General features: G+C 39.6%; 1 protein-coding gene and 1 long non-coding RNA gene across 3 annotated transcripts; one reads left to right on the top strand and one right to left on the bottom strand.

Moving 5' to 3' along the window:
- The first annotated feature begins 2,668 nt into the window (after positions 1 to 2,668).
- Positions 2,669 to 5,835, top strand: LOC112570611. Its single transcript, XR_003100662.1, has 2 exons — positions 2,669 to 3,002; positions 3,625 to 5,835. It is a non-coding gene; the product is annotated as an uncharacterized LOC112570611 (long non-coding RNA).
- On the bottom strand, positions 4,650 to 13,012 carry LOC112570609 (kelch-like protein 28). 2 transcript variants are annotated; one of them, XM_025249140.1, is made up of 4 exons: positions 12,339 to 13,012; positions 10,601 to 10,945; positions 9,622 to 9,918; positions 4,650 to 8,677 (listed from the first exon to the last, which is right to left on the bottom strand). In XM_025249140.1, the coding sequence occupies exons 2-4, from the start codon at positions 10,871 to 10,873 to the stop codon at positions 7,385 to 7,387; spliced, it is 1,863 nt and encodes a 620-aa protein (XP_025104925.1). In that variant the 5' UTR covers positions 10,874 to 10,945; positions 12,339 to 13,012; the 3' UTR covers positions 4,650 to 7,384. The 2 variants fall into 2 exon arrangements, with proteins under 2 accessions (XP_025104925.1, XP_025104924.1); XM_025249139.1 differs by having other exon boundaries at positions 12,234 to 13,011.
- Positions 13,013 to 13,445: the final 433 nt, after the last annotated feature.

The following is a 13,445-nucleotide window of genomic DNA, read 5'->3' as shown; positions in this document are numbered from 1 at the left end:
TCATGGCGCCCATAGAGGGCTCTGTTACACTTCAGTGTTTTTTCAGCTCTTGCGGTGAGCACACGATGCATCCTCTTGGTGTGCGTCAGGAAGCTGGACCGTTCTCGCAGTAACTGTCAGACCCAGTAGCAGACTAATGATATGCCTTATGATTAATTACTTATGTCTTAACAGTGGCGTAGGAAGATGTTCGGCGTTGGGGGGGCAAACTCCCTGTTGACAGTGAACGGCGTTCGCAATCGCACATTACGTAAAAAAGGATGGGGGGGGGGTACTGCACGCACGCACGTACACAGTGGTAGCATCACAACACGCTGCTTTATTGTTAAAAGGCAAAGCAGCATTAAATAAGAAAAAAAACAAATTAAAGAATGACTCCCCGGCTACCAAACATTATACCTAAAAAAGAAAACACCAAACCCCCGTGACAGCAACGATCAACATTCCAGCTCTGCACATATACACCAGCGCGCACACACCTGCTGCGCACACACAGGCTGCGCAGTCACACTCGGTCACACACCGTACACGTCTGCATACTGGGCAGGGTAGCCATCGGGTGGAAAAACAAAGGTAAAGATTAATTAAGCCTACTCACCCAACGGCTCGTGACACGCGTTGTTCTATCTCAAAACAAACGCGGGGAAAATACGCTGGTTGCTGGAACCCTCTTCTAGACACCACGCCAGTTCCAGCGACAGTACACACAGCACGTGGCAAACCCCGACTACTCCCAGAGACGGGCACAGGTCTCTCCGCCCCGCCGTCTTCCCAGTCCACATATACCTGTGTGGCAGGTTTCTATAGGCTTCGAGAAACCTCCAGAACCTTTCCCTACCCACAGGGCCCAGCGTCCGCGAGATAATACACGTTACAAAGAGACACAGCCCTATACCTGAACTCGGTGTCCGCACACCGTGGGAAAATAGCTCCATCCACCCCAAAGAGAACCAAAGAGACCAGAGAGGAAGGGACGCAAGGCTACCGTATAATTAAGGGCCATAAACTGGCCAGACCACCGTGGCCAGGGAACGAAACTAGGGTGGGAATGGCCTCAGGGCCACCCCTTCCTCGCTACCCGACGGTGCTGAGCCAGCGATGCGACACGTTCTATGGCCATCTACCAAAACACGGACACATATATACAAACCAAACAGTATAACACAGATAACTTATGTTGAGTACCAGCCACAGTCGTTGATGATAAAAGAGTGAGTGCCCTTGTGTAGTTTTAGAAATGTTACTTATGCATTTCCCCTGAGTCGTAGATACATGTAGCAATAATACCAGTCTCTCTGTGTCTAAAGAAAACTACCAATATAGCGACTCGGAGTCTTTGCCTTCCTCATGCTTCGCTAGCTTTTCACAAAGTGTGAGGGTTCCTGTCTGATTGGCAAGACTCACTGGGGTATTGCTATGCAACTAATTCGTTACTGGCATTCTGTGTTCCCGATGGCCAGTGCGGCCCCTTCGGTTGTAAGCGATAGCAGATAATTTTAGGGTGACAGCGAGTGGGTGGGGGATGTTTGATGTTGGTCAAACGAAAACCGCCAAAGAAAAGGCGTCGCATTATGGGGCAGGGGGGAGGGAGACCACACTCGATGTACCGATGTACTGTCCGGCTGCTTTCTTCACTTAGGCTTCAACACAGCCTGCAATTAGCATGGCAAACAATACCAACGGACTGTCCCCGATCTGATCGTCAGAGGTGCTAGAGCCTCCACTTGCCTCAGGGCCCGCTTTTGTGACGGTGATGACCGTCTCCTCTGTACGTTCCCCTACCTTTCTTTGGTTCTTTGCTCTTTGTGAGGAATTACGTCTCAAATATTGGGGGGGCAAAAGGATATTCCTGCCCCCCCTGTATTTTCCTTGGGGGGGCGGCTGCCCCCGCTGCCCCCCTGGTTCCTACGCCACTGCTTAAAGGTCTAGTAGAGAGCATTTTTTTTAATGTCTCAGTAAAGTTAAAAAGTGGAAGATACTATTTCCCTAATGCACCCCGTCCGTTCTCGAAATACACTTGATAAGTCCCTCAACCATCCTACAAACAGCACCATGCAGACAGAAAGAGATCAACCCCATGACCTCACGTTTGTAAACAGATATACCTATCCTATCTCCCAACAGTTGGTTACTGTAAACCGTTAATCCTCCTGGCTTATACAGTCAAGCTTTCATTTTTCAAAAAACTCAAAAAGAAAACTGCTCGTTTCTTACTGCTATGTCTCTTTCTCTCATTGTCATATCTCCTTTGTTACTTGCTGTTACTTTTCTTTTGTTGTTTATTCACTGTCACTGCCTTCGATTTGCTTTGATGTCCAACATTTTCGGGAACATTTGACAAGAGCCCATTTTATTGATCTAACCGAAACTATACAGCATTTGTTACTGCTGTGTGTCGTAGGCGTATGAACTCATAGGAAAAGCCAACCTTCCGATCATCCCACCCCTACCCCTCCCCACACACACCCCACACCCCTATACGTGTGTATAGATGTAAGCCAAATCAGATTGCAGCCAGAGATATCCAGACTCCTACATGTAATATCTATGGGAGACCTTTCACTCGATTCCATTCCCTATAGTTCAAGCATCCGTGCGGCTTGTGTGTGTGCGTGTGCGCGCGTGTGTCGTGTTTGTAAGCTCTTGCATATATGCATGCGTGCGCGTGTCTGTCCTTGCGTGTGACTCTGTGTGTGTGTGTGTGTGTGCAAGAGCATATGCGTGCGTGGGTGCGTGCTTTCCTCAACACCTCTCGCCTTCCTACACAATCCTCTGCTTCAGGTGAGTGTGATCGTTTTTCAATTGCTTCTCCCAGAAGCGCCAGAGGACACTCGTATTTCACATTAATATTCATTTTACCGGCCGCGTGAGCCTCGGCAAGGGGAGGAGGCTGAGACGTGTGAAAACGACATCTCTCCTCATCATACGAGTCCTTCCTCTTCATTATCTTGGACCAGCCACTCCAGCCTTCAACAGCAGCTTCACCTGCACGGGACTCTCAGGTGAGTTCGGGCGTGCCCCTGAAACGGAGACCACGCATTCTTCTAGTTGTTCTATTGTTATTATATTTTTCAACACAGGAATCTCAATAAGCCATTCAATATTTTAGAAGACAATCTACAGTCCGTTCATATCGAATATGTCGACGCAGTTTCTGGCACTCTGTAAACATATTCTCAGATTTTCTTCGTAGTAAACAAGCTACGATTGCTGCGAAAATATTTTCTGTGTGTGTGTGTGTGCAAGAGAGAGCATGTGAACATGTATGTTGTGTTGTGTGTGCGAGAGTGAATTGGATGTTGCTATATTTTGGGTTTTGTTTAAATTTGTCTACCTTATTTTTTCAATTAACAGATAACAGTTTGATCCAATTATATACAATCAATAATCATTTTTCCTACTAGAATAATGAGAAAATATGAAAACATATCACTGCAGACATAACTGATAGTTTTTTAAAAATTAAATTATTTTATTATTAAAGATTTCTTTTAGTTTAACTGCTTTTATAAAGTTTATTCTGAAAGCTTTTTGTGTTTTAAATCTTAAGTCATATCACAGGGTCACTCATAGCAATCAAAGGTATTCACAATTAAAGTCTCTTAATTTACATTTCTTCTGCAGCGGACTCTGAGGCTGCCTTGCAGGTCGGACGATGGAGATAACTTCGCCACAACCCATACAAATATCTCCATGTCGCACTGACTTTTATACCAATTCCACTCGCAAGTCACTCATCAGAACTTCGCCGCATCCTAGGCTTGACTCCTGCATCCATCAACGGAAAAACCTGCGCCTGGCTACGGTCCGTAAGTCATCGAATCCTGGCACATCGAAAAGTAATTCTGCACACAGACTTCGGCCATCCTGCGTGTACGACAAGATGCTTCCACTGTTCCAGCCCTCAGCAAAGCAGTCATCATCAGCTCGTGCCAGCTCGTGGCAAAGAAAGTCATCATCAACCACTGACATCTGCTGCTGCAAGTCTGCGCCACCCGTTTCCTCGCTTTGCCACATCCCTCAGCCAGCCTTCCCACCCGAGGACTGCGCGGGTGCACCGACGAGCAATGACTGTTCGCACTTCTCACCTGCAGCTTGCTCGTATTCTGCAATGATTCCCAGGATGTCTCCAGCAGCGATCAGAAGCATCTCGATGTCACAGCAGTCTGCCCTCTCCAGTGCAGCAAGTCCTTTAGCGTATCGTCTTCTGTATGGTTCGTGGGAAGACGATCTACCATTCATTGACCTCGACGAGGCCAAGTAGTTTGTTTACATTTATTTTCTCAAGTGCTCTTACAACAAAGTCCAAAACAAGTATGTCCCACTGTAAAAGTCTCATTACACCACAACTAACCATACTTCTTCGAGCATTGCGTCTCTGCTGACTAGTTTGAATGACATTTAAATCACATTTTTGCTGCAGGCGGTTGAGCCACAGACCTGTATACAGATACAGATTCATGATTAAACTTATACCTTGTTACAACGCTTCATTGGACCCAATCAGATGTGTCTGGTGTTTCTCATTAAATCTCCTCAGGTGATTTGCTTTTCATTCCCATGAGATGTATTTTAAGCTACCAGTTTTTTTTTTCAGTTATTACTTTAATGAGAATCAGGCTATATTCATAGAAATACACAATTTTTTCTGCTGTGCAGTTCTGTGCATTTATTAAAAGTAATAAGTTTTCGTTTTACATTTGCACCATACAGACTTTTTTCTCAATGTTGTCAAAGCAAGACATCATGGAAAGTTAAAGATGGCAGGAAGAAAATAGCCAGTCAAATATTCTTGTTATAATATGAGTCCACATTGTGCAGATAAAAAGCAACACATTACACACTAATTAGGCAAAAATAAATATGACGATGCAAGAAAGCTACAACACATCCGAATGCCAGTTGTGCCTACACACACACACAAACAGATTTGCCCTCACATCTGAAACACATGCTGAGCACTAGATGATTTCCACAGACTTAAGAGGCAATGTAAGATGCTGACCAAGATGGAGAAACAAGATAAACTGCACTTTGAATATCTTTTTCTAAAGATGCTAGCATTCATGCACATTGCTTCTGAGGTCATAAGTCACTTTGCATTCTAAATCCTTTTACATTAGACATTCACAAGATGTGTTTCACTAACTTAGAAGGCACAAAAACAGTTTGCCTTACTCCTTAGCAACCAGTGATGCTGCTTGAAAGGGAAGACAAGAGCCAGATTCTCTCATACTTATGCACCCAAATGAAAAATCACCATTATTACAGCTGAAACAATAATGTGCTGCTCAGCTTGTAAGTGAACATTTTCATTAATTGCTGTATATGTGTTCTTTTGCTTCAATTTGTGTACTTTAAATTATTTAGAGTCAATAATTCTGTAATCATAGGTAAACAACTAGTAAACAAGAAAAACTATACATTTTGTGTTTTAACTTAGTGTATTTAAAATTTTTACAGTTCTACATAGAAGCTAATACAAAGAACTTTTTTGTTAACTGCACAAGATAACTTTATTCATTTTGTCAAACATGACATCAAAATTGAAATTAGTATAAAGCACATAATTTTTTAAAAGTTATCATAATATTAGTTTTTTCACTGAGAATTACTTGCAGGATTGTTGAATGACTCGATTTGAATTTGCATTATTTGTGTCAGGGCTCATAAACAGATAATGTCTGGCTGCCTTCATGCTACACGTACTATCTATTAACTCACAGCTGCACTATTTTTTCAACCTTTTAACAAGACAGAATTATTCAAGTTATATATTTGTCATTAATTTTCACACCAACATGGTTCTTAAAAATAAACTTATTTCTTGTTTTAGTTTCTCTCAATATTTTTCTACTTGCTATTTTATTTTATTGTCTCCAAGTCTCAAAAATAAAAAAACATACACCCTCACAGTTTTACATACTTTCAGGCATCCTCTTCCCTCAGGCATGCAATTATTAATCACGAGGCCATTAGAATGCAAATAAATATTAAAAATATAGCCATAGCACCTCCAGCTGTCTAAGTTAATTAGGCTGTTACAGCAGCCTGCGAGCAGAAATATATACCCACAGTCTCTTATTCTCTGCTCCCTATTACACACATGTATATATATGCAAGCGGGCACACATGCTTGTATTATCATCTTGCATCCCTTACTCTGTTTTGTGCGCCTATGTGTGTTAAAAACAAGTAACAGGCAAAATGTGTGTGCTTATTTAAGTTATAATAATGAAAGGAGTAAACACATTCACCTTAATAATCTCTCTTTCCCTTCCTTTCTTTTACATTGTCAAACATTTCAAAAGCGACAATAAATGCAAAGCTACACTGCTGCCTTTTCACAAATTATGAGATCAAGGATCCAAGCACAACACACTTGAAGGTAGTACAAAATAGAATACACATGTAAGCAATGAAAACAACAAACATCTTTCTTTGTGCAATGTAACTCACTGTGTTTAAATTATAAGAAAATTTATTGATAAATTACATAATTCTGATTAATTATAGAGAATTTAACTGGTCCCAGATAAAAAATAATTCTTTTCAAGTAACAACTTGCACCAAAAAATCCTTATTCCTGGAATGAAATTATTTTGCTTTACAGAAACAGTAAATACTACAAATAACATCCACATATGTCATTTGGAAGATTATGGGATAAATGTATTTATCATAAAGACAGAAATCTCCATATGACATAAGCATTGTGCATGGTCTTGCATTCATCTGACCAAGCACAGTTTTAATACCTGGTCCCATTTCCAATTTGTTCAAAACATGGTGCAAAAACACTGTATCTGAATGAAGACAGGAATGCATCAATGGAAAAACAATGAAAATTGTTATTAGCAGTCAAAAGATACAGGTAGAAAATTTAGCTACCTTCTAGCACACAAAGATTGACATACCAAATCACTTTGGATTAATATTCATCATTCTTTAAGTACCTGTGTACCTGTAATAAAATTTCAATAAAAAATGTTTGCACAAATATAGAGATATTAAAATGTAACGTAAAGACCATTTCAATTCTGATATTTACTTTAAAGAATATTAAGAAATGCTAGTAGTAGTAGCAGTATTGTCAAACAATTTTTTTTTTCATTTTAAAGGATTGTTTCTACATACAACACATCCTAGAAGGCAACATAAAACATGAATTTAAGGTAACCTCAGTCAGTCAATATAATTTTTCTATGCATCACTTAGTTACTACCATGTAAATCAACAGAACTTAAATTCCTTTTAAGAGATAAAATGTTGAAATTATATCAAATAATCACCTTTTTTTGTTATTCACCAATTACCCTAAAACAAGTTTTATACTTTTAATGCAGACTTGACAATGGGTGAACAACAAAAGAATTGCCAGGCACTATGTATCAACTTCTGGTCTGAATACCTGTGATAGCCGCCTGGTGTGAAGTTTAACAGCGACTGCAGCATAGTTTCTAACATCACACAGATCTGACTCGATCTTCTGCCACTCATTACGAGTGATGTCCAGTCGACAAACCATGTTGTGCCTGTATATACGAAAAGGAGAACGATGTTGCTCAACCGTTCCACAGCAGTACACACCTCCACTGATTTGCATAAGACCTACATTAAACATAGGTGCTGGCAAATCTGGTCCCGTGCGCCATTGATTATCATCAATGTTGTAAATCTCAACAGACCTTAGTGCCTCTCGATGGATTGTGTGTGTTGCATGAGCATAAACCTGGCCACCTGCAACCAGGATTTCATTGTCCACTATACACACACCAAAACTGAAGCGAGGAGTAGGCATGCCTGCTAGAGGTGTCCACTCCAGCCGTCGAGGGTCATACTTCAACACCACATTGTGAACTGCTACTCCAGTCCGTCCACCCAAAAGAAAGATATTCCCTCCATAAACCACAGAAGATAAATCCACTAAAGTGGTTGGCATCATGCCAACATAGCTCCACTTGTTTTTCTCAACATCAAAACATTCAACAATTTCAGTTGGATGCTGGTTCAAGGTAAGTCCGCCAAAACTAAAAATCTTCCCATCTTCATAAGCTAACGTAAAATTAGATTTAGGAAAAAGCATGGGAGCTTTGGCAATCCACTTATTGTGATCATTGTCATAGAAAAAGAAATCTTTCCTTACAGATTCCTCTTCATCAAAATCATCAAAAGAATCTTCATCAGACGGCGAATCTCCATAGTTTTCATGATATATGTAGTTGCCACCAGCTGCATACACATTTGTTTCATCAGCCACAACTACAGCAGGGTCTTCAACACAGTAATAGCCAGACCGGTCCTCACACTCTGGAAATGTAGCCATCAGGAATGTTTCTCTAGTCAGTGGGTTGTAGCAGTTGATGGAGGCCCTGCTTTGACTTAAGCCTCCAACTAGGAGTATGCAATGCTCAGGCTTAATCATGCCAGAGCGAAGTGATATGGAAAAATCGTAATCACCAGTGTAAGACTGTGGGTTACGTTCAAAGTCACGCATGTCTGAGAGGATTCCTCTGCAGGTCAGAGAGCGCTGAATCAAGTTATTGGGTGCTATTACATCTTGCACAAATCTTGCTGGCAGCAGAGGAAGTCTAACTTTAGCCAGCAGGTCTCCAATGTGTTGCCGTCGAATTTCCGAACTATGAGTCACCCAAGACAGCAGTGCTTCCCAAACCACCTAGTATAAATAGAGAGATGAACACAATTATTTAGAGCACTTGTAGCATCTTTATTTGAGAGTGTGTGCCCATGTATGTACACATGAATACATATAGGGACTTGATATTTAAAGAAAAATACTTCATTTGTCTTCTGAAAACTTAAATTCTGCCTGTAAAAGACTAATGATAAAAGTAAGTATGCAACTGGAAAAAAGCAAATACTGATGCACATTTAGATTTTGTTAAGAGCCATGAAGCATAACATTTTATAAACAACATCAAAAGCTGCAAAAGTAGTATTGTGAAGAGTGTTCATGGAAGCATAAATAATGTTTCTCAATAACAAAACTGCAATCATCCTTACATCAATACCTGCTTGTATTTCAGTTGTGATTTATAAAAGGACATGCTCAGCAACTGATTTCTAAAACTGACCAACTGGTATCAAGGATCACTCATTTATCAAATCTGATACCTGGTGCCAAGCATAGTTTACAGAAGTCCCTGCTTTTTTTTAATGGTACAGATAACTATATCTTGCTTGTTGTCTTGATCCATTCTAAGTAAATAGATACTAAATTCTTCGATGTAAGCTTTTCCTTAGGGTGATGTATTGCCATTACATGAATTCTCTCCCTTTGCTACTAAACATGAACAGTGACACATATTGAAAAGTGCCAGAATCTTTTACAGCAGAATACTTAAATGTAAAAGTTAGAAAAAAAATAGCAAAGTTGAAACAACATATTAATTGTAAACTGAAAAGGGCATACTGAAACCTTTACGAACTCAGCACAAATTAGTTGAGATATACAAGTTTGATGGTACATGTATCTTGCAGCATCCATTCAAAACAAAGATTTTTTGGGGCCTTTTCATCACAAAAAAGAACAGCTACCAAAAAAAAAAATAAAATAAAATGTGAAACACTGTTAGCCACAATGGAAGTGTTCTCACTCACCTCTTCCTTCTCAACATTCAGCTCATCTGAGGCTAACAAGTCAAGGATCTGAGTTGCACTTAGCTCTAAGAACTCATCGGTGTGGCTGACCTGTGTAAAATTTTTTTCAATGAATTCTCGAGCTTTGATGGAAAGTTCTGGGCATGAATGTGCATGAGCGAAAGCATGGATACCAATACAGTTGTTGATATCAAGTTGCATCTCCATAAATTTGGCACATGCCCTTTGCACAGGCAACATCTGCAACAGGGAGGCAGTTGCCAACAGACTCTGTGCATTGGAACGTGTCACATCCACCTGGGAAAAAGAAAAGAATTGAAAGAAAAATACTAAACAAAATTTATTTAAAAGGTTAGATTTCACAATAGCTCAGCAATAGTTTAATTTAAAGCTAATATTAAACAATAATACAGATAAATATTATCAAAATAATACTTTATAACTTGCTTCTCCTAAAAGAATGCACAAAAATTAAACCTTAATAATAATAATAATGAGGATTTATATAGCGCCTTTCCAAAAAAATATTTGCTCAGAGAGCTTTACATAAATCATATATAGACTAAATCATAAACAACCATGCACCCATATTTGCATATAACAGACATACTCCTACTACAGATGGTACTCAAAACACAAATACAGATACACGTCATGCATGCATATGGTCACAATTAAGTCGTTCTGAAAAGATGTGTCTTAAGTTTGGACTTAAAGCTGATTGAGAATAACACCCAAGCTGCGTACAAAAGTGGAGAAAGGAACAGTTGAAAGGAATAGAAGAGCTGTTTATGGACAGAGACCGAGGGAGAAAAGGATGACTTAGAAATCTTGGACTCTATAAATGGTGAAAAACTATATCAACTAATAAAATCTCATGCTTTTATGAGACATTTCGACATTTAAGAAAATCATACCAAAACATATTCCCAAGGCAAATATGGCAAGGAGCCTATAAGACCAACTGACCAATACCTACTTTGCCCGTGTAAGCATAATTGATGAGGAGAGACACAGAAGCAGCATCCACTTCATGTAGTTCCACTCTCATTTGCCTGCTCTCTGTCAGACTTGAGGTGAACATAGCTCGGAAGTAGGGGCTAGCAGCAGAGAGAACATTACGATGGCAGGGAATCTGATTTTCTCCCACACAAATGTAGACATCAATCAGTAGGTGTTCATCAAACATAGCTTTGAGCTCTTCCAGCAAAACAAGCTGGTGGTCTTCATACTCGAATGCCATCTTCTCCATGATGCTGAGTTTGTATGTATCTCCAAATTATGAGTAAAGGATGTTGACTCATTACCTGATGAAGGTCCACACCTGTGTTATAAATACAATTTATGAAGATCAAACCTGGGTACACAAGTGCATGAGAAGAAAAAAAATGTACACAAAAGTGATTAAATGAAATAAACAATCTCACAAAACTATGTGAAATGGTTCCTGAACATCTGAAGGAAACTTACAGAAGTAAAATGCTTCATTCAAAGCATTGCAGTTGAGTATCAGTATCTCCAGATGAAGAGAAATGTTGAATTATAGGACTTTTAACTGCTTTTTCATTACAACAACAGGCATAAAAATATGCAAATGAATTACTATTAAATATGCCTGCACAATTATTGTAAAATAATAAAATGGAACAGTATCTAAAACATAATGCATGACTTTTTGCTTTGAAGGTATTTTTTCATATCTAGCTTATTATGTATTTATCAAAAGATCGAGGCCTAAGATTAATATTTAAGCTGTTATTCCAAAAATATGCATACATTTCATTAAGTACTTTAAATGGATGAAAACATAATAGTTTTCTACGAATGAATTATGTAAATTCTGTATAAAATGGATATCCTAGTGTCTGCTGGAAATAGCTATTCCATGAGCAGTCTGCTGATCTCTAATACAAAATTAACATTTTGCCGCATAACTATCCAACTCTACATACAAATGTATATTTTTTAAATGATACAGCATCATAATATATTAAGTCACAACTAGATAATTACAATCCAGTCCTAACACATTCAATTAAATAAACATTTGTTCCTGTTCAGAAACTTTTTTAACAAATAATGTGAACTGATATTAAATACAGGCTTAGCGAAATACAAAGTGAGAATCAGAATGTTTCATCCTTCAGTTAATATATTATTCGGGTAGGAAAAACAATAAATAAAACAACGTAGCGTAATAAGTAATCGATCTTGTGGTAAGTAATCGATCTCGTAGCACGTGGCACCTATTGCATGGGTTTGATCAGAGAAACCACCATAGTTCAGATGAGTTCAGCAGAACTGAACCCATCTACATGTTGATCGATTCCAGCTTTCGGCTGTAGCTAATAAAAGCCCCAATCGGGTTCTGACTCATCGCTGTGGCCAAAGATAGCTCTGGCGTCTGAATCAAAAGCAAACCTTAGTCTAACGACTTTGCGCTGTAAGATTCGTCGAATTCGAAGATACTTGAGCGTTAGCTTAAACACCAGTAAGCACGTAATTCGGAAAATAAACATTCCAATACAAGTATGCACATTCACTTATTAAACGCCAAAAGCGGATTCCTTTGAATCTATTCTCTGGAATTCTGTGGAAAATGCCAAAACCACCTGTCAATGATATCACTGCGACCCTTGCACAGAATTTGCGATGACTTTTGACTGTCGCTGGAGACATGCAGGCTCTTGACTAGGCTGCAGATCGGGAATACTCATGAGCAGTTCGATTAGCCTGCTGTCGGCACGGCTGAAAGGCGCAGAGTTCCAGAGTTGACCGTGTAATCATCCCTCCCTGGTAAACAAAGGGAGATAACTTCCACTCTTGCCAGCATGGTTACCTGCGGACAGCGGGCAGACGGCAGTCAACAGTCCGTCAGGAATTCAACATTGCATCTGATGTCTTTAGTCCCGGATTTTGAATAAGTCAGAGCATAAATCTCATTGAAACTCTACAAGCAGTTAAATAGGCGCACGTGTGTGTGTGTCAGTTGGCCGCCGCTCATCCGATATATATCACAAACATCAACTATGGCTCCTCCTACCACTGTGAAATATTTACATTTTAGGGTCCTGACGGTTATTATAAGGTTTGGTGCTGTTTCAATTTATATTTTTTTCGCCGTCGACACTCATATGTGCATGGTGATCACAGCTTTGCATGACTGCTCGAAGTTTATCATTTTACAAGTTTTCCAGATTTCATATGTTCGAGAGGTTTTTATTTCTCCCTAATTGTTCTCTGTGATGGAAATTCACAAACAGGTGTAGGAAAAGGGAACAACAAAGAAAAAAATATGTGGGACTCTATAGTTGCACAGCATATTTCTACGGGACAAAAACTGTTTTTTTTTTTTTTTTTTCAAAAATCGCTCCTATGGCAAGTATAGACGATCGCATAAGAAAAATTGTGCTGACGGGAACAAAAGACTGGCTTCAACAGTTTTAGCTTATTTGAAACAGCTTTAGTTTTCTAAAGTTCTAAAATCGTGCAGTGCACTGTGCCACTTTAACCAGTGCAGGTCACGGCCGGGATTGAATGAATGAAATAATGACAATATCGTACCACGAACTTATACTGTACACGTCCGTGACCGTACTGCAGGCACTGCCTGGAAAGTAGTCATGTATATATAGTCTGCACTAGCAGTGACTTTACCAAAAGAAGGCACGACCTCCAAATTATGTAACCTGTCGCTTTACTCCCCATGCAGCTTGTAACATTGGCCCAAGCTTGGCCGAATTTTGCGTGTTTGCTGGGTTGTAATTGGCGATCAAATGGATTTCTTCCTTTTTTGTAGTCTTCGGAGGTGTCTTTCTGTGCAG

This window comes from Pomacea canaliculata, linkage group LG8, assembly GCF_003073045.1.
Source record: "Pomacea canaliculata isolate SZHN2017 linkage group LG8, ASM307304v1, whole genome shotgun sequence".
In the NCBI taxonomy this organism is placed as follows: Eukaryota; Metazoa; Mollusca; class Gastropoda; order Architaenioglossa; family Ampullariidae; genus Pomacea; species Pomacea canaliculata.
This window is presented reverse-complemented; position numbering and strand designations above follow the sequence as displayed.